Source organism: Stenella coeruleoalba (assembly GCF_951394435.1).
Source record: "Stenella coeruleoalba genome assembly, chromosome: 12".
Lineage (NCBI taxonomy): Eukaryota > Metazoa > Chordata > Mammalia > Artiodactyla > Delphinidae > Stenella > Stenella coeruleoalba.
This window is the reverse complement of record NC_137158.1, coordinates 63,335,379-63,357,281: the sequence shown is the minus strand read 5'-3', so window position 1 is coordinate 63,357,281 and position 21,903 is coordinate 63,335,379. Positions and strand designations below refer to the sequence as shown.

Genomic DNA, 21,903 nt, shown 5'->3' with positions numbered 1-21,903 from the left:
ACAAAGTCAGTAAATGAAGTCAGTATGTAGGAAATCAGCATGGGGATAAGATGAGCCATTACATTCCCATCCCTCCTGCCCTCCTCCAGTTCTCTGTTTTAGAACCTCATGTGGATTAAAAATAACTGTCACCCTTTTTTTCACATTCTGTTCTGCCCCTCCATGCTTAGAGATAAAGATGACTCTCTTCTTTAAAAGTCTATAATTCCTGTGTCCCACACAATGGTGCTGAAGTCACAGTTTCCTGCTACTTATCCAGAGAAGCTTCTAGAAATTCACATAGATGCCTCTTTTCTAAATTGTATGAAATATCAATAGGACATGAAACTGGCTATTAACAAGTAATTTTATCTCACATGTTTCTATTGATCTGGATGAATTTCTTATGAGGAGGATTTTCTGATCTTTATTCTCAGATTGCATGTGACATAGGAGGGGTGTTGTCTCAGAGTACTTTTTGGGGGAAAAACCATACAATCCATTGGCCTTGTAATTTATTGTCCAAATAAGGATGTTTTGGGAGTTGAAAAGTGGCATTATTAATGGGTATGCCTAGACAACAGGTGTAAATTAGGACCATCTCCGGCAAACCAGGTATATATTGTCACCTTAAATGTAGATGACAGGTACATGGGCATGGTAGTACTATGCCCTCACAGAATATGGGGAAAGGAGCACCTCTTGCAAGAAAAATGTGTGCATTTAGAAATTATACTTGCGGAGTTTAAAATCTGGATCAGCAAGAGTTTCCCTTTTTGTTTATACTTCTACTGCATGTAAATTTTGTTAATGTGAGACCATTCTTAATGTAACGTGATGGCACTGGGAATTGAAAAGAAAAAAAATATGACATTAACAAAGGAAAACAGACTGGACTAAATGTGCCTATATTGATGTCATAAACTCTTTTACCCTGATTAAAAATCTAACTTAAACATTGGTAACTTTTTTCTGTAAAGGGCCATATACTCAGTATTTGGGGCTTTGCGGGCCATATGGTCTTTGTTGCAAATACTCTGCTGTTGTAGGGTGAAAGTAGCTGTAGACAATATATAAATGGATAGGCATGGCTGCATTCCAATCAAATCTTGTTGACAACAACAGGCAGAGTAGGGACGCAGATTTGGTGCATGAGCTGTCGTTTGCCCATCCTTGTTCTAGTTCTCTGTTTGAATATCTAGAGACTGTTCTGATAGAAGGAAAGTTATGTTAGATATGAATTCTGATGTCTCCTGTCCTGTTGTGACAGGTTGGGGGCTGTGGCTAATGGGGCCCATGGAGAAGTACAATGGGTCTTACTACTTAGTGTACAGTTTTGCTTAGGCATGTTTCAGCCATTCAAGGCATAGCTGAGGTGGGTGGTAGAGGGTAAGCCATCAGGGACACTTTGGACAGGGAATGGCAGCCATGTAGGTTTCAAAAAGCCTTTTAGGAGGAATGCTGTAGGGATGCAGACACAGGGAAGAGAGGCTACGGTGATTCAGTTTTTCGTACAAACTTTTTTTTTTTAAAGTCCTAGATGAGATTCTACCTTGGGAGAGTGTGCAGAACTGCAAGCACCTGAGGAAAATGTATCTGTGCCTATTCTTGGAAAAAACTGACTCAAAATTAAGGTAAATTACATTTAAAAATCACTTTAGTTTGGCACTTATCACGTAGAATTGGAATCAGCTGGTAAAACTAAAAGCTTTAGGAGGAAGTCTCAAAATATTCTCAGGGGTTTATTTCAAATTTTTTATAAAGTTATATTTAAAATGTTTCCCTTTAGGCAGAAAGCACACACTAACAACTCAGGCAAACCACAGCAAGGACATGAAAGAGATCAAAGAGAATTAAGTAGACTGTATATGATAAGGCAGTAGGAGATGTGACACATGTATTATATCTTATGTGACTCTATATAACATAGATATGCACACATCTGCTGCTACTTGGTGACAATCTGCTTTAACTGTAGACTAAGGAAACTGTGGAGAGTGACCACAGTAATGTCATTGGTTCTAGACAATGGAATGGGTAGTATCACAAATAAGGAAAAATCTCAGAGGGCTTCAGTTCTATCTGATTTGTTTGGTTAAATGAAGAGGATGATTGACATTTATAATTATTTAATATAATCTTTTCAAGGGGACCCTTTAATTGGTCAGTTAACAGGAGTTACTAAGATGTCAATAACTCTAAAGAGAATATCCTTTCGGATCTTGTAGTCTATCTTGGGATGTGGTTTTCTGTATAGAGGAAAAAAAATTGAGACCACTTAGAAAACAAAGTACAGTGAAGGCAAATTATTATTGCCTTAGCATATGTTACTGATAAAGAAATACGAGTGAAAGAGTTATCCAGAGTGGAGTGCTGAGCAGAGGAGAAAGGGAATTGCAGGATGGATGGCCAACACTCACTCAGCAGGTGGGAGGTCATGAGCAACAGGCAAGGTGAAATGGGGATGGAGGGCAGAAAGTCAGGGGAAGGAGGCTAGGGTTGAGTCCAGGTACCAGGAAGTTCCTGGAGGACCTACGGCAGAGGGATGACAGGATGGCATCTGCTTACGATGGTCTAATATTATGTTGTGAATAATATAACAGCGAAGTATTATCTGCATTGAGTTTCTCTTCAAATTTTTATAATTTCCAGTTTTTTTCAGCTTAAAAAGTATTAAAAAAGTATTAAAAAAAATCCAAGTGTTACAGAAACCTAAGATGTAGACAGTTAAATATTCCATAATCCCACCTGCAAGGATAACTATCATTAGTAGTTGATGTTGCTCATTAACACTAAGATAAACAAAAAAAGTTTATCATTTGGAACCTTGGAATTTTAAGGAGAAATGTCTCCTATTTTCCTAATTTGTTCATGGCGTATATTAGGACCCATGATATAACATCTCATTTACTATTGAAAAGAGGCCTTTTGGTTATTTTCTGCCTCTGACCCTAGGTATGTGATGCCGTTGAGAGTCCTGGTCTATATAAGACAGTGAATTGGACCCTTGCTTATCCCCGCACTGCTTGGTGGGACCATATGGCTGGGACCTGGAAATCCATACAGGCTAGGGGCTGTCAAAAGGATAACTTCCATGGGTAGCTGGAACAACGCGTTCAGGGTTATAAGGCGGGGTAAGAGACACCATCAGAGCTCCCCATAGGCTGTAACCAATATTGCATTAGTCTAGGAACTCGACTGTATCCTCTAAAATGCATTTTTTTGGGTCTGGGTGGGGAACGTTGTCTCTAGTATGAAAAGAGTTACTCCGAATCCCTGTGTCTCTGAAAGAGCTGAAAAAGCAGATAGTGCACAGTGATATGGGAGGTGGACAAACCAGGAGAAATACACACGTCCATCTTTCCCTGGCCTTTGGCAGATCTAAGGATCAGAAATAGCAAGTTGCAGTTTCTCCTAGTAATTTTCAGGGGTCAAGGTAATTCAAATTACCTCTTGAGTTGAACTCGTTTATGCCAAAGGAAAGTAATATTTTGTGGGTACAACCCAGCACTTTGAAATTTATGGATGAGAAGTGCTATGAGAACCACATACCGAAAACCTTGGAGCAAGTTGTGAAATTTATCCATTTTCTTCATTCCCCACCCCCAAGTCCCAAGTGAAGGATGATTGTGACAGTTAGAAGACATGAAATCTGGAGGGGTGACTGGTACTGGTTTGGGTTTCCAAAGGAACATGAAATTAAGAGAATTATAAATCAGAGGTGGAGCAGATCTCCAAAGGAGGAATAGTATATGAAGGGGAAAGTTAGAAATAAATGAACTTCTGAAGTAGTCATACTGGAGGAAGCAGCAGCAAGTGCAGGCTGAAAGGACTTCGCCGTGGTGAAGCGTTTTACCAGGGATGCAAGAACAGACCTCAGGACTTAGATTAGATAAAGAAAGTAAAATTAGATAATGGATGGTTACTAAGGGCAGCTGTACAATAGGTTACCCTGTGGGGTTTTAAAAATAAAATAGAATCTCCTCTAGTCTAGTCCCGGCTGAAGGTGGAGAGAGTGTCCTGGATAATGAAAGGAATAGCTTCCTCGTGTCAGGCTTCACTGTTTTCAAGATTTACATTTCTAAAGCTGGCGTGATTTCACTGGACCCTCATTGAAGCTCTGTGAGGTAGGGCAGGGCCCGAATGACTTCACTACTAAGGAAATCTAAAGACCAAGGGTTAATTTGCAACTGGGCAGGGAGAGATGGAGGAAGGAAGGCGGACCTCCAAGGGTTTTGAAGTTCAGAGGGAAATGAGAATTTTTTTTTCAAGGAAACATTTGTTCCTTTCCAGGTACACTTGATTACTCACTGTTAAGGAGGCGGAAGTCAATGAATGGGTAGGAGCCGCGGCGTTCAGCAGGAACCCCCGTCTGACCCCTCAGTCGTACATCTCCTAGAAAACAAAATCCAAGCAAATGTTTGAAAACGTTGCCAAGTGTATTCACTTTTCCTCTGTAAATCCTCCTACCCACTTATGTCACTGGAACCTACACCAAATAACAGGGGAAAAATGATTCCATTCACCTTGTTTAAGAGAGCGCTATGTGGGAAGGGATATTTAATGAATGCTGAGTGTAATGAACTTGGCAATATTCTAACAAATGAAGCAGCACTCCTTTCTATTTGCCTGGAAGATAGGTCTGTGAACATTTTGGTAACTTACAAAGTTTCCATAGTCCTTTTTATTCTTCCTAGTGCCATAAAGACGAAGCATCTTAATCTGGAGGACAAAACGGTGTGCTGGGATTATAGCTTTTATTCTAATTAGAAGTTTTAATTGCCCACAGTGCTATTTTTCTTGGTTTCAGCACAGTTTTTGTTTTTGTTTTTTTTCCGGCTGGCATCCACCTTACTTGTTTCTCAGGTTGTATCATTCATTGACCTGCTTGAGAATCTGCTCAGATCAGGGCCAGTCTAGCTCCGGGTACTTTAGACCCTCAGTCTCCCTTGCACTTATGAGTCTGTAGAATTTCTAGCCCTTATTCATTTGTAGGTTTCCTTTAATGTCTGTGTTCACCTTCCCTGATTAAGGAAAGTAGTGAAGTTGAGTGGAAAGGTTTCACGTGGACTTCAGAACAAGGTAGACCTTGGATAAACCTGGCTCAGACACTTGCTAGCTGTGTGAGCTTAGAAAATGTATTTCTCTGAGCCTCAGTTACTTCACTTCAAGGTGTCATTGGTTGGAGAATCTAAAATAACACTTGCTGCCTGGAAATAAATGCTGGTTTTCCTTCTACAATCCTGCAAGGCAGGGATCATGCATATTATGTGTTTTGCATTTCTCTGTAGTGCTTTGTGTGTTGTCTGGTACTTAGCAAACTCTAAGTGAATGTCTTCTATTAACAAGAATAGATATAATGACCAAATTCACCAATTAGTACATATAATACGGAATCAGAGGAGAGGTAAAAATATAGTAGACCTAATATATTTCCGGAAGACTTGAATTGGGGAAGGTTTCAGTTCCAAGAGTGATGCTTCCATTTCCATAAACCACTCTTTCCAAGACAAGAGGTGGCACTAGGGCCTCAGCCTACGAGTACAAAGCAGGAACAGTCTTCTCTCATTAACTCCTGGAGTTAACCAGAGCCTGGATGAGATCTCCATCAGCTATAACCCATGCAATTGACAGTGTTTAAAATATCCCTCACAGATGGGCCTTGTGTACACATGGGCTTGTAAACTGTAAGCTGTGAGCCCTTGGGCTATTCTTTGCTTTGAATTTTATACTGATGCTTTATTTAATGTTTTGTATAATCTGATACTGTAGTGTCATATTGATATTAAAGAACATTACAATTTATGGAACACAGTAAAGTGGGAGGAGGAGAGAAGAGATGGAAAAGTATATTTAAAAATATGAATATAATCTGACATTAAAAAAGAGAATGCTAGTATTTGATAAATTCGTGGGGCTGGATGGTCAATAGTCATAGGAAAGCCACCAGAAAAAGCTGAGGAGTTTTCCTCTCCTCGAGTTGTCTTCAACACCTTATGTTTGTAACTTTCTAAAGAGTTTACAAAGCACTTTCACAAACATCACTGTATATTTATTTTCTTGTTTTTCTCATTGGATCTTCACAATAGCCTTGTGAGGAGAGTCATATTATTACCCTTACTTTATAGGTGAGAAAACAGAGGCTCAGAAAAGAGGGTGAACGATTGCTATTCACCCTACTGGCCCCAGCTCAGGACTCAGACCCCTTAAAGGCACTCAGTAGACTGACTTTATGTATGTTTAAACTTTTATTATTTTATATTGAAGTGTTGTTGATTTACAATATTATATTAGTTTCAGGTGTATAGCATAGTGATTCAGTGTTTTTACAGATTATATTCTTTTAAATGTTATTACAAGATAATGACAGCAATTCCTAGTGCTATACAGTATATCCTTGTTGCTTATCTATTTTATACATAGTAGTTTGCATCTCTTAATCTGATAACCCTATCTTTCTTCTTTCTCCCCTCTTCCTTCTCCCCTCTGGTAACCACTGGTTTGTTTTCTGTATCTGTCTCTTTCTGTTTTGCTATATACATTCACTTGTATTAATTTTTAGATTCCACATATAAGTAATATCATACAGTTTTTGTCTTTTTCTGTCTGACTAATTTCACTAAGCATAGCATTCTCTAGGCCCACCCACGTTGCTGCAGTGACAGAATTTCATTCTTTTTTATGACTGAGTAATATTCCATTGTGTATCTATACCGTATCTTCTTTATCCATTTGTCTATTGACTTTAATTGACTGCCTGAGTTTATGGTGCTTTAAGCTTATAATTAGCAGGGCCAGTCCTTAAATCTAGCTTGTTAAACTTCACAGGCAAAGATCTCTCCTCTCAATACCATTGATTTTTTGTCTATGAAGTGTGTGCACCTGGTTTTTAAAGTTAAAAAAAAGTCATAGACCTCCACATGATAGAAGCTGTGCTTTTAGTATTTATCAAGAAAATACAGCATGTTAAAAATGATACAACAAATGCAGCACTGCCTTTGAATGAATTTATATTTTATGAGTGACAGTAAGATAGACACACACTTGAAAACCTAGGCAGACTGGGACTTCCCTGGTGGTGTAGCGGTTAAGACTCCGCACTCCCAATGCAGGGGGCCCGGGTTCGATCTCTGGTCAGGAAAATAGGTCCCACATGCATGCCACAACTAAGAGTTTGCATGCCACAACTAGGGAGCCAGCAAGCCACAGCTAAAGAGCCAGCCTGCTGCAACTAAGACCTGGCTCAAACATATAAATAAATAAATAATAATAAAAGAAAACCTCTGCAGAGATGAGACTGTCTTCATTTGGTCTAAAGCTGGCTTGGCTTGTGGATTTGTTCACCTGTTGTGTCATCCCTTTGGGCTTCTCCTATGGGTTTCAAGCTCACTAATTGGAACTCACTTCCTCACTAGTATTTGCTTCTCAGTGTTACCAAAGAGTTCATCCTGACTTTGTAGTTCTGAAGATACTATTTTCCCAGAAATTTTCTGTCTAATATCAATGTGGGTTTTAAAGCCTCTTCCAGAGTTTACTCCATTTGTCCATCTGAGGGTCTAAGGCAGAGGTGGCCCGTCCTCATGACTTTAGGTTTAGGTTTAGACTTCAGATTTAGAGAAATCGTGAGGAGACGGCACCAGGTGGCGGAACGGGTAAAGGCGGGGTGGTGGTGATACGCTGAGAGTCAGGAAACTCTTGTTACTGAGAGGATCAGAATTTTGCCACCTTGGTGACCTTGGGCAAATCAATAACTACTTCGAGGTCCAGTTTTCTAATATTTAAATTTGCATTATATAGCATCCCCCCCCCCACCTCCCCACAGGATTGTTGTGAGGAAATTATCAGGTGCCTGAAAAATAACATGATGATTAACATTATTGAATACTTATGCTGTGCTGAGCATTTCACATGCGTTATCTCATATCATCTACCCAACAACCCAACGAAGGAGGTATTATTATTATACCGTTCACAGATGAGGAAACTGAAGCTAATGGAAATTTGATATGTTGTCTGTGCTCAGAGCTAGTGAGTGGGGAGCTCGTGCTCAAACTCAGAACTGGCTCCAAAACCCATGTTCTTAACCAACCCTGCTCCTATAGCATCAGGATAAAAAAACTGTATAAACAGTTAAGCATTAACTTTTTATTGCATAATGTATGCTCTGATTGCTAGTTGCCCATAAACCAAATATATATTCATCATGATTCCAGGAAACTAAATACCAGGGGAATCTACCCCCTTGATGAATTTGAGATTCAATCAGATAGATGCTGTTTATTCAAATAGCAGTTCAGTGGAAATGGGCTGCATGAATAAGACAACCAAATCCTGCTCTGGATCAACAAGGCATTTATTATTTTCAAGTAAGAAATGGAAAGCGATTATTAAAAATATTATTCAGCAGAACTCAAACGACCTGGCAACTAATTTACCGAAGCTCTTAATTAAGATAATTTTTTTATGATGCCAGCCCACTTCTGAGAAAAAGAGACAAGTAACAGTGAAGCATGTTGATAGAAAAGATACCTAAACAAACAAACAAAACAAATCAACAACAACAAACTACAAAACCGGAAAGGTTCCGTTGCAGTGTTTATTCTTTCTGTAACTATTATTATAGTCTTGGAAGCAGATACTCATAAACCTATCCATGGCCTTTAGGTGTGGCAGCTAATTGCTTTGAAGAAGGATGAAATCATATTAAAAATACTAGTGAGGCAGGAGGCAGGACAACTGTAAGTGGGCTAACAATGCCTTTTAGAAATTCTTCAACATGAAAAGTTAAATACAAACAAACCAAAGATTCCGTAGCTTCAGTGTTCTATTGAATCGAAGCTTGAATGGGGTAAAACGAATGTTTTCAGTATATATTTCTCATATAGAAAGTTCTTGCTCCTTCTCCCTGCTTTCATGAGCCCCTTCTGATATTAAATTGCTTCAATATGCTCGTGGGAAGAGAGAAATCGTTCAGTAACCATGGTCCCTGGAGGAGCAGAGGCCACTGGTCCGAAGAACAGAATGAGTGGCGTCCTACTGCACTGCTTTTACTGGCCCACGGTCTCAAGCAATCATCTGTTTACCTAAGGCCTTATATCCAAGCTAAACAATTACTTTGACTATTCATTAGACCCTTGTTTAACTGAAGCAAATTTTTTTCTGGCAAACGGAAGGTGCAGTGGAAGCAGGGAGGAAGCGTTGACAGCTCAGAATCGTGTCCTCGCTCTGTTCTTATTGTGTGCCAAAAGGAAACAAACAGCGGGGGAATTCTTATTTTGAAAGGGCTGCTTCTCTTTTGCCCCTTCAGGCCGAAAACATAACATGTCGTCCTCGGGTATTTAAAGCTGCCAACACAGGCAGAGAGCTGAGACAGCCACTCACCCTCCCGGGGGACGAGGTTCCAGGATGGACCTCTTGCCCACTTGGCCTCTCAGGCCGTCTCTGCTTAATAAAAGCTTGGGAGGGAGCAGACGTTATGTGGCCTCTTATGTAACTGGCAAAGAGGGTGGAGACGCTGACAGCGATGACAACTTACAGTGGCTGAAACACGGGCCACATGACGAGAACCAGACTTTGGCCCCAGTCATGGTGTCAAGGTCATTTCAGGGTGGGGAAAAGAAGCGAGAAAGGAACAGAGCAGTAGCTACTGTGCTCTGATGGCCTCTGAGACGAAGGAAGAAGATAACGAGAACAGCTGCAGGGACCACGGGATAGACATTCATGGGGCACCACAATGAACGAGGAAGATGGTCGTAGAGTCAGAAAGGTGCTATTGAGCCACCATTCTGGCAGGAGAGAAGACGCTCCCGTGAAAGGTATTCCTTTGCGCCTCCTTAGACATCTCTAATTCGTGTCACTGCCACAAACTTGCAAAATGAAGGCAGAGAGAAGTCAGATCCCCAAATCTCACACTGGAACTTTCAACAGGCTGCACTGCCCCAGAGCTGGCGGCTGTGAATATTTCAGATGACTACTCTCAATTAGCAAAGTGAATTATTTCTCCTAAGACGTTTATCTAGCCAAATAAAAAGGAGAAAGTTTGTGCAATTTAATCACTCCACAGATTTATGGGATAGGACAGGCAGCCAGTGTAGATGAGTCAGGCAGAGAGGGCTGTTCTGAGTACTGTGAGCCCACGTGAGATCCAAGATGGCTGATGACACCCCAGTTTCCCACCCACAGGTTCAATCTTCTGCTTTACTTTCCTGAGTGGGGCTGGGCCTGTCTCGTTACTAAGAACCTCTCCAGTGGTCTGTTGCACTAATTGTGTCTTTCTGGGCTGTCGCTGAGAGAGCTTTGTGTGTTGGAAAGAGAGGAACCAGGAGTTATTTGTCCAGAAACCATGCTTTTGGCAAAAGGAACAATATAAAGTTTTCCTTGCATGTGCAAAAAGTCCTTTTTTTTCTTCTCTTTGAAAAAACCTTGCACTTTCTGTCAAAATCAGAGAAAGGGAAATTTCACCAAGTTAGAGTTAATATTCTATTGCCTGTACTTTATTACCTTGCAACTTTAGAATTATTAAATACTTCGTGACAAATGCACATTTTGGGACTTAAATGCTGCAAAAGTGAATATATAAATAGCAGTGCTTTTATTCTTTAAGGCGGGTATGGTATGTTTTAACTCAGACTAGACATTCTTTAGCTTGATGGTTTTACAGGGGGAAATGAGAAAAAAAGTTACAATCACTAGGAACACAGAAGACTAATAAAAAAAGATATTGAACAAGAAGCAGCAGGAATGCCTAAAAAGAATTCCAAGAAGCTGTAAAAGAACTTAAAAGGACACCAAGCACATGTCTTCTTGCAAAGATTGAGAATAAGGGGAATAATCTGAGGAGTCAGTTTAGGGAATACGTGATCTGGATCTGCCTTAAGTAATGAAAACACCAGTGTAAGCTTGCTTATTTCTGGGATAATGCTTTTTACCTCCAGAATCTCACCGAAGCAAAGCTTGCTATTTTTTAATAAATGTATAATACACACACACAATGCCTGGCACGTCATAGGCACTCAAAAAAACCTACAAAAAAACAGTAGCTATTATTATTATTTTGTTGCTGTTCTGAGATTCCTGTGCCCTCCCCCACCACAGTAGGTATTATTTAGGAGAATTTCAAAGTCAGGAACTGTTTCAAGGACTGTACATGTATGAACTGGTTTAGTCCTCATAACCGTCCACCTGAGGTAGGTATGTCTAACGTCCATGTTGTGCCGAGGAACACAGAGTTTGTAAGTCACTGAACTGGGATCAGAAGCCAGGTGGCCTCGGAGCCATTGCTCTCTAAACCACTGCTGTGCAGAGCCAATGTCTCCATTCTTTACAACAGTGACCAGTCAGATCACCCATGATGTTTTTCATGGCTTTCTTGACCTTCCAAGGCTGTGTTTTTCCTCCCTCTGCTGGGCAGGTCAGGGTTAATGACAGTCAGTACCAAAGCTATGTCCTGAGGAGATCTTGATGCTTCATGTCTGTACTATAAGCCCAGGACCACAGGGGGTGCCACAGATCATGACACTAGAAGCCACGAGTCTCAGATGATGCAGGTTAGACTACAGGGAGTCTAGACTCCATTGGAGAGCTAGGTATCTTGTAGGGAAGTAGAACTTTTGGGTAAGTGTGTCAGCAAAGGGGCCAATTCTAGAGCAGGCTCTGAGGAGATCCTAGACTAATTCAGTTCCTTTTGATAAACTGTCATGCAAAACATTATACAAAGTGTTGGAAAGTAGGTGGGGAAAGGGAAACACAAATGAACAGAAGATGTCATCCTGGCACTAAGATCATTAATAATCTAGGAGAGATTCTTAGAAATGAGTAAATATGGTATAAAGCCAGAAGGAATCTAACTTTTAGTGATACTGGGATATTTGGGTTTGGATCCCTGTCTCAGAAGTGCTGTGAGGTTTTATGATTTTATGTGGATAAATAACTTGGACATTTCTGGGTCTAAAATAACTTCCTAGTCATCTACAAAACGGTTGCAGTTAGTAGAACTGAAAGAGAATCATTTAATGTTCAATTAAACAATTTAATATAATTTTACATTTAAAAGGACTTCACATTTTAGAACAATGATTGAAGGTATGATTTAGACTCTCATACCAGGTCTTCAGTAAGCAAATTTCTGTGGGTACAGGTGAATAATTTAAATTAGAACACTCTTTCTGAAACCACTTGTCACTAGGAAGAGACGTCCTTTGGATTTCATGAGTATGTTAGCTTTCTGGAAAAAAAATATACAGACAGCAGAAGAGGTGGGGGAGGAAGAAGCACAGAATGAAGAGGAGGAGAGAGAGAAGAGGCTACAAAGAAAACGGACACAGGGAGGGACCGAATCCTGCGGCTGAGGGAAAGGGAGGCATCAGAGATACTTTGTAGATTTTTGTCTTGCATAACTGGACGGTTGGTTGTAGCCATCACAGAAAAAGGAAATTCTCACAGAGGAGTCATTTCATGTCCTTCATTTGATAAATGATATTTAATATAAATGATATTTATGAGACATGATATTTTTGGCAGGCAATACAATGGTGAAGAACCTTGGGAACAGTCTTTGCCTCATGGAGTTTACATTCTCTTGGAGGGGACAGCATAGAAGAATTATATGCATAAATGTAAAGTTGCAACTTTGGGTACTGGAACAAAAGAGAGGTCTATTGATGTTAAGAAAGTTACAATGAACTTCACTTTGCTAGGGAGGTTGTTGTGAGCCTCCCCGAGAAGGTGACATTTGATCTGAGATCTTGGGAATAAACAGGAGTTAATTTAAGGTGAACATATGTCCCGATTTGCCCTGGAAAGGCCTTGATTTAGGCCTATTGTCTGTCCTGGTGTAATCAGTAATAGTGCCCCTTTCACACTTGGAAGTATTCTGATTGGATCATACATTACATGATTACCCCGAGCGCGGCAATCCAGGCAGACAGGTGTGCATGTCCAAAGGCTTTATTGCAGGAGGATGGTGTGTCTGAGCTCCTGTAACAAGACCTAGTGTGTATCATGGGAAAGAACAAAGCGGATGTGGTGGGGCATGATGCACAATGAGGCTGGAGAGGTGTCAGGGCTTTGCAGGACAGGCTGAGGAGTTTGACCTTATTCCAAAAGAACTAGGAAGCCATGCGATGGTGTTAAGAGGGAGATGATATCACTGGATTCGCATGTTGAAAAAAACAACTTTGGGTGCACAATCGAGAAGGTTTGGAAGGGGCAAGAAGGACTAGTTAGGGGATCATTGTATTGATAGTAGTCCAGGTGAGAAAAAGTGGTGGCTTGGAGTATGGTAGTGGTCCTGGCAGAGAAGTGAATAGACTTTAGACATATTTAGTAGGTAGAAATGACATGTGGAATTGCCTGGGAGGTCTGAGGGAGAGGGAAATATCAAGGATAATTCCTAGATTTCTGGCTTTTCGTAACTGGATGATTGATTATGCTAACCACAGAAAAAGGGAATTTTAAAAGGACCAGATATGGGAGAAGTTCATGTGATCAACTTTGGCTACACTGAGTTTAAGTGTTCCTGTTATTTCAAAGCAAAAATGTCAAGTAGGCGGTTGGACATATGGGTCTGGACCCATAGGGAATGTCTGGGATGAATATATAAATTTATAAATCAAATAAAACTACAGGCATGTATAAATTTGCCTAGGAAATGAAGTGATAAGTGAATAGGGCCTGGCATCCAGGGTTAAGCAACTCTAACATTTAATATCTTGCTGGAGGAGGAGTCTGTAAAGGAGAAGAGGCAGCCATAAAGATAGGAAGAAATCCAGAAGCTCATTTTGTCATGGAAGAGAGTAATTCAAGAGGGAGGGAATGGCTTTCAGATAGATCTTGGTGAAAGCGTAAGTGAAAGGAGGATTGAAAAAAGTCCGTTGTGTTTAGCTGAGTGACAGTAGTGTGAAACAGAAGCAGAGTCCTTTGGGCATCGCATGGAGTTGGGAAATTGGGAAGGTTTTATTAAGGAGCCAATATTTAGATGATCTTAAAAGATATGTAAAATTTTGAAATTTTACAGTGTTGGCTTGCAGTCGATCCAGCTATGATGATTGAAATGAAGGGAAGAGATTTTAAGGAGAAAATCATGCTGATCTTAAGAACATTGGTAATCCATAAGATTGATATTAATAACAAAATATAATTTGAAAATTGCACAGAGGATAAAACAGCCCTGGTCACGAAAATGCCTGCAAATTTTTGCAAAATATAGTGATACCCCGTCTAATCACTTCCTATACCTAAATATACTTCAAGAAAAAATAAATAGTCTCCTGGAAATCAGTGTCAAGGAGAGTATTTGTTGGGAAGAAAAGGATGGGCACATTAACGAGAAGAAATATAATTAATAAGATAAAATACCAAGTCCTAATATTGTTGAATAATTTCTTGTTTTCTTGAACTTTGAATAATTTGAGAGAAGTGTTTCAATGTATTGTTTGTTTTCATGTGCTTCTGAACTTCCTGATTCTGGCCGGGAACAAGGACAGACCTGCCAAAATACTGCAAGAAAAGATGTTGCTGATCACGGGCAGGAAATACTCAAAGTCCCACGAGATAGCCTGTTCTTAGGAGACTTCCACATGAAGTCTGCTGACCTCAGAAGGACCATCAGGCCACCACACTCACTGCTGGAGCCTGCTCAGGGTTAGGAGGTGTTTGGGAGTTCTTCATTCCAGGCATCCGTGCCAACATGGCACTGGAGATTCTTTTAAACTCCAAGTGTTGTTCATTTTTTGTTTTTCAGAAGGGAAACAGATGGCAAAAACTGAACTGAGTTGGGAAATGGTTGAATCTATTATGTTACATCCATGTTATAGGATGTTATTTTGCTATTAAAACCTGTCACTTATATTTCTATAGTAATCGCTAACATTTATTGAGCATATAGTATGTGCTAGGTAATGTTTGAAGTACTTTTCATGAATTAACTCATTTCTTCCTCTCAATAGCCCCCTTAAATAAGTACTGTTGTCTATGTCGTACCTGGGAGACAGAGGTGTTAAATTACTTTTCCAAGATGATGTAGTCAGTGAGTGTGAAGGCAGATTTGCAACCAGGATGACTGGCTCCACAGCCTGTGTTTTCAACTAATATGGTACAATATGTCTGTTCAAATATGTCTTGATCTGAAGTGAGAGCCATGGTATATTGTTAAGGGAGGGTGGGTATTATGTAGTATTGAAAAACTATCACAAAGAAGAAGCCAATAATATGAGAAGCTATTTACTACCTCTGTGAACTTGGTAACTATTAACCATTCTGGGTTTCATTCAATCTTCTGTTTTGTTAAATAGGGATAATAATATCTGCTCTGTATACCTCATAGAAGGTAGGAATCAAATCATGTGGATAAAAGTGCTTTGTCAATCGTCTTGTCATAAAGTTTATTATTAAGAGTATTCTTATTGATATTCCTATATAAAAGTTAAACATACATAATATACTACACATTATATAAATTCTATATTGAATTATATTTTATATATTGTATAAATAATATTATTGATATTGCTATATAAATCTAGGTCATTGTTAAAATAGATTCAAACAGAGTAACATTACTGTTTGATATATAATCAAGTGTGAGTTGGGGCTTCCCTGGTGGCACAGCGGTTGAGAATCTGCCTGCTAATGCAGGGGACACGGGTTCGAGCCCTGGTTTGGGAGGATTCCCACATGCCGTGGAGCAACTAGGCCCGTGAGCCACAACTACTGAGCCAACAGAGCAAAAATAAATTAATTAATTAATAAACTCCTACCCCCAACATCTAAAAAAAAATGTGAATTAAGGGTGCTGTAGTCAAATGTGCTTGTTTAATAAAATTAAACTTTTAAAAGTTGCAATATTATGGGCTAAATCGTGCCCTCCATTCATATATTGAACGTGTAACCCCCTTAGTACCTCAGAATGTGACTATATTTTGCGATCTGGCCTTTAAAGAGGTGATTACCTTAAAATGAGGCCATTATGATGGGTCCTAATCCAATCTGACTTGTGTTTTTATAAAAAGAGGACATTAGACACACAAGGAGACACCAGTTTTGTGTGAGCCCAGAGAAAAGGCCATGTGGGGACACAGTGAGAAGGTGGCCATCCGAAAGCCAAGGACAGAGGCTTCAGAAGAAACCAGACATGTTGACACCTTGATCTTGGACTAACCTCTAGAACTGTGAGAAAACAAAGTTCTGATATTTAAGACACTCAGTCTATGGTATTTTGTTAGGTAGAGAGGCTGCTTCTACTGTCAAAGAAGACTCGTCGGAATTTGGGGGTTCAATGTCCCCAGCTTCATCAGGGCCTTCTCATATGTCTCCATTCCAATTTTCAGGGTCCCATTCCTTCCCACTCAAGGCCCTCACTTTAATAGTAAACACCCTCCAATGTTGGAAATTCAGTTTGTTTTGTAATTCAGCCATTAGCCGGATGAGATTCTGGGCTTGGCTTTCAGGAATCTCAGCTTTGCAGCTACAGGAAATGAGTCTCTTTCAAGGCAGACATAGAAGCTTTCAGGGTCATTTATACAGCACTTGAGCTGGAAATTTGAATCCCTGAAGTCATTCTTTTCTTTTCCCACTTTGTCCAGTAACGTTAGGAGTAACCAGCCAATCTCATTATTCTTGTTAGTTTGACAAAAAATTTGAAGGGGTTACATACATGCGTACCCAGAAACTTGCCTCTTATACATGTTTGGTTAGGAGACTCTATTGTTGATATTTTGCATATCTCTATTGCCACATCACACTATGAACTCATCAGTGTTCCCTTTACTAATGGGAATAATTAGCATCCTTAAATCTAATCATATTAGACAGCCAATCCCAGACAGCCCAGACCAATTGAGAAAACCCATCCTTAAGATTCTGTTCCTCTCGAACCACTCTTGTTACCAAAATCTGTTATTAGTCAGGGTTTTGTTTCTCTGAAGAACCCTGACTAATACGTGTGAGATTTTTTGGATTCTTCCAATTATTGAGCTTCACTGTGAAGGTGAGATCATACAGAATTTCCCAAACACCTTTGTCCACAAAACACGTTTTTCAAGTATCTTCTAAGATGACTATTTTGAGGAAAATAATTGGGTATATACTGTTCTACATGGAGCGTGTGTGTGCGTGTGTGTGTGCGTGTGCGTGTGTGTGTGTGTGTGTGTGTGTAATACTTAGGTCAAAATCTCAGCACTGGAAGGAGCTTAGAGGTCCCCTAGTGCCCTTCTCTGGTACCATCACTCTTTGCATTCTTGTCCTGTATGACTAAGTCTACACATCTGGTTCTAACTGCTTTTTTGGGGTACAGACCAACTGGATATTTATTCATTTATTCCTCAAATTGTTTTGAGTGCCTACTATGTGCCAGGCCCTGTTCTAGACTCTGAGAATATGGCAGTGAAGAGAACAGACAGAACATGCCTGCTCAGGTTCCAGTGGAGGCAAGACAGATAATAGACAAAATTAACAAATACATTGCTGATGGGACCTGATGTAAGTGCTCTGGGGTGAATAAAGCAGGGAAGGCGTGAGGGAGTTCTGGGTGGGCCGGGTGGGAGGTGGGACTGAGGTTTAAATAGAGGAGGGTGTGGGAGGGCTGCTCGGAGGTGCCTTGGAGCAAAGACCTGAATGAAGTGTGAGAGGAGCCATGGGGCCATCTGGGAGGAGCATTTCAGGCTCAGGGAAGAGCAAGCACAAGCCTGATATGTTCTAGAAATAGGAAGGAGGCCAGCATGCTGGAGCAGAGAGAGTGTGGGGAGGAGATAAGGGCAGAGAGATGACAAGTGGGGAGGGGTGGGCAAGGAGGGGAGTCAGAAATATCAATAGCTTAGAGACTCAGAGAGAAACGGAGACACAAGAAGGTTTTGAATAGAGAGTGACATGATCTGACTAATGTTTTTAAAGGATGGCCCTGGCAGCTCTGTTGCTGATCTCGGGTGGCCTCTGTCTGCAGTGGCTTGAAGCAGGATTTCGGTTCCCGGCCAGAGGCCAGACATTGAAGTCAGGCCGTAGCAGTGAGAGTGCTGAATCTTAGCCACTAGACTATGATGGCCAGTGGCCAGTGACAAGGCCCTGGCCCATCAGCTTTGTAGAAATAATTTCCACAAAGAGACGGAAAGAAGTGAATCAAGTAAAGTGTTTATTAGGAGGAAAAAAAGGGTATGTGTGGACAGACACACGGGCGGACTCAGAGAAGGAGTCACTTGTGGTAGTTTGAATCACTTATATGGGGCATTTCTTCCGGTTTCCTTTGGCCAGTCATCTTTCTTTGCCTGGTTCTGAGTCCGTACTTGGTTTATCTCAGGCTCCTCCCATGTTGGTGTGCGCCTCTCTTAGCCAAGATGGATTTTAGCGAAGAGGGCTTTGGGTAGGTTGACCTCACTCCCTTTTTGACCTCCAAGGAGCCCTTCTGCGCGTGTATAGTCGGGAAGGTCTCCCTGAGCTTGAGAATGAGAACTATGTGGTCTCTATCTTTTACCTGGGCAGGGCTCAGCTCTTCTCTCCCTCCTGCTATTTTGGAATATCCGTCCACAGGGGACAAACTCCAGCTGCTCAGCCCATCTATCTCCTGCCTCATTGGGAACAGACTGTTGGGGAGTTTATACATTTAGTAGATTCCCAAACAAATGTGGTCTCTTTTCCTCTAACCCAGGTGCTGTCTTGTGTCCTAGTTATGACAAGTCCAGTCAGCCACCAAGGCCTGTTACTGTGTGCCGCTCCCCAACCCCCAGAGTTGGTCTTATCACGTAGCAGGGGTAGGCGCTCTATTAAAGCGTGTATATGCAGGGCCCTCTCTAGGAAAGGGGGCTAAGGCCCAATCAACATTCTTCTGGCATCATGGAGAAGGCAGAAAATTGGTCAAGTCACATGATCATGTGGCTACTTCATTCATACAAGTTCCCATCAAATTTATAAGTACGTAGGATACAAATACATCTATTTTAGGGAGAGGTGTATTTTAGAATATTTTATTATCTGTAAAATTAATTAAACTGCTCCTAGCAGAATATATACTTGGAAGAAAGACCTTGCAGCATACTGACTTGGAATAGGAACTATTTAAGAAGCAGATAAAATATAAAACTCAAGAAACACTGGCTCCTATAGAAACGGTCCCTGAAACCTGCCCTTCTGTGCCTGGACTTTACTTATGATAGGGCTGATTGGAACATACATTAATTTGCCCACTCAGGACTCTGCTCCCTTGCCTGTTTACACAGCCATCATAATTACCCTTGGCGACTAAGCTGAAGTAGAGGTACTTTGTAAACAGAGATCATTTGAATTTTTTTAACCAAATAATATTCAGACAACTTGTGCCTTTTTTCTAGTTTCCTGACACTTTCCAACTCTCCATAATTCCACCAGGATTATTGACAGGAGTTTAGCAAATATATCTGCGAATAGTTGGGATTATAATTCACTGACCCAGAAACTTGACTTTTTGCAAAATGGCCCTTGTTTTTGTCTATTGTTTGTTTTTTTGCTTTCTTGGGCTTCCATTCCAACCCTCTACACTGACCCTGTTTAAAACAAAGCTATACCTTTTCTACTTTGAATTCATTCTTTTGGACAAAAAGAAAGAAAAAAAAAGGGGTGGTTCCTGGGCCATAGGCTGGTTCTTTTCCATCCTTGTTCTTTAAAAAGCATTTTAAGAAATCCTTTAAAAAATCCTTTCTCATTGGTTTGCATCACGCATTTGTGTTTGCCTTTGGTTACATGAATCTTCCTCTGTCTTTTGTGCATGTTATTAATAGTTTAAAAAATATTTGAACTCATCAGAGAACTTTTTATACACCTTCATTGACTTCTTCAGGTAAACCTCTCTATTCTTGCTTACTGAGATACCTTGTGATCTCGATATAATGTGATTTCTACGTTTCTTTCCTACAAACCCAGAAGTCCGAGAATACATCTTAGCTATCACTGGGAAAATTATGCCTGAATTAAATGAATAAATACACATTCTAATAAGTTTGTATTTTAGATTTTTCCGTCCTTATCAAGTCTTACAGCCTTTTAGAATCTATTTTGATGGCAATATACATTTCCCTTTATGAAATTAAAGTCTAACAATGTCCCGAATTCCTTTCACCACATCATTTTCCTCTTGTGATAATTAAACCCAGAGAAACAGTTCTTCATGTCCAAACCCAATTATGTGATTTTAATCTGTTTGAATTTGAGAACTGGAACTGAAAAACAGATCCAAATATATGAACTCATTCTTTTGGAGATGATAAATGAATAAACAGTAATATTTGTTTTCAATCAATGTTCACTGACTACCAATTATTAATCTATTGTACTCATGTATTATTATATTAGGAATTTGTGAGCAATATAATATAATGTTCCCCTCAAGTGATATTGGGGGACAAGTCTTTTAGTATTAATTGCTTAGTTTTTCATATCTGATATGCTGCTGCTATGGCTTTACTCTTAGTATGATTGTAACTGATGGATGGATTTTGGCACAGTATGTAATTCCTTCTGCACTGAGTAAAACCTGGTGCTCTGTATTGCTTCTCACTTTAGACGCTCAAGATTCTACCATCTGTATTTCTCCAGGACTTCCCTGCTTTTTCACCTCATATCATACATAGAAAATAACATTTGATTCCACTGGGTTGAATGTACCTGGTTGCTCAAGTTGAGAGCCTTTAGAACTGGGATCTTGGCTGCCCCCCGCTTGCCTGGATACCCCAGGGACTGAGGGTGATCAACATCTCAGCACACTGGAAACCCATTCACAGCACATTGGTTGGGAAACACTGATCTGTACAGCTAAGATGAAGCTACCTGGATACAGCCCTCAGAATAGCTTATCATATGTTTGATTTATTAGAATATATACTTCTTGAGGTCAACAGACTTCACAGAATCATAGGATCAGTCTTCAGAAAACTATTCATCAGCAGGGATTGGGCAGGGTGGGGTGAAGATCATGGAAGATTGGAGTAGAAGGAGTGGACTGTCATTGAAAGCAAATGTTTTATTTCTCTGAACTAACATGGCAGTGACCTGGAAAAAGATAAGCTCTTGCCTACCTTTAACTTTCTAGTCATATGATTCAGCAGGATACTTAAAATTATTTTTCCCATTATACTTTCAAACTGGTCAGAATTTTCCCTCTGCATCCCGGGATGGGAGCGAAAAAGAAATTAGACTAACATTCTATTCTGTTTCACAACCATCAAAGATCAGTTGTTTTCAATCACATCTTCTGATTTAACTGGTCTGGGGTGAGTTTGGGCATAGGTATTTTTACAAAGCTTCCCCAGTGGCTCCAATGGGAACACATGGGTAGGAACTACTGATGAGTATCCCATTTTGTAACTGAGCACATATGTGAAAGGACACATCCCAAAGCACAATCATCCAGCAAAATAGAGATGAGACATGAGGCAAAAGCAAATAGTACAGGAAGCAAATATTTATATTAAGCGTCATCTTTGGGCATTTCTGAGCTGTGTCTCGTGGGATTTGGGCACCTTAGTTGGGGAAATGGATTGTCACTGCTCTGGTGAGCTAGGAGAGGTTTTGTGGAACAAAACAACTTAAAGAACATTTTGAAAGAAAAAGGTAGTGAAAATTTGGGGTATGAATTCACAGACCAGGAAAAAGAAGGGCCAGAGCAGCAAATGGAGAAATAGATGGAGGACTGGCTTGCTTAGTGAAAGAGAATTTGCAGGGGGTGGGTAGTAGAGAAATGGGAGATAAAGACTCTTGGCCTTCCAACGAGGAGCTCAGTCACTGAGCAAAAACTAGGGTGCTCCACAGGTGGCCTGGTTCAGATTTAGAAGGGTAACTGGCACATTTTTTCTTGGATTGGGCAATCAGAGCTGAGGAAGGACTTTGTCAACAATAATCTGTACTCACACTCAAAGAAAAACTACATCAAAAATAATACAGAATACTACCATGGAAAATGTTTACTGA

The 21,903-nt window shown here is 40.3% G+C and overlaps 1 protein-coding gene across 2 annotated transcripts in view; it reads right to left on the bottom strand.

Moving 5' to 3' along the window:
* PDE7B (phosphodiesterase 7B) overlaps positions 1-21,903 on the bottom strand; it is a 222,716-nt gene that overhangs the window by 79,712 nt on the left and 121,101 nt on the right. For both annotated transcript variants that reach the window (XM_079938848.1, XM_079938847.1), the window contains exon 2: positions 4,291-4,374. In XM_079938848.1, coding sequence (XP_079794974.1) covers positions 4,291-4,374 — 84 coding nt within the window. The remainder of the gene's footprint in view (positions 1-4,290; positions 4,375-21,903) is intronic.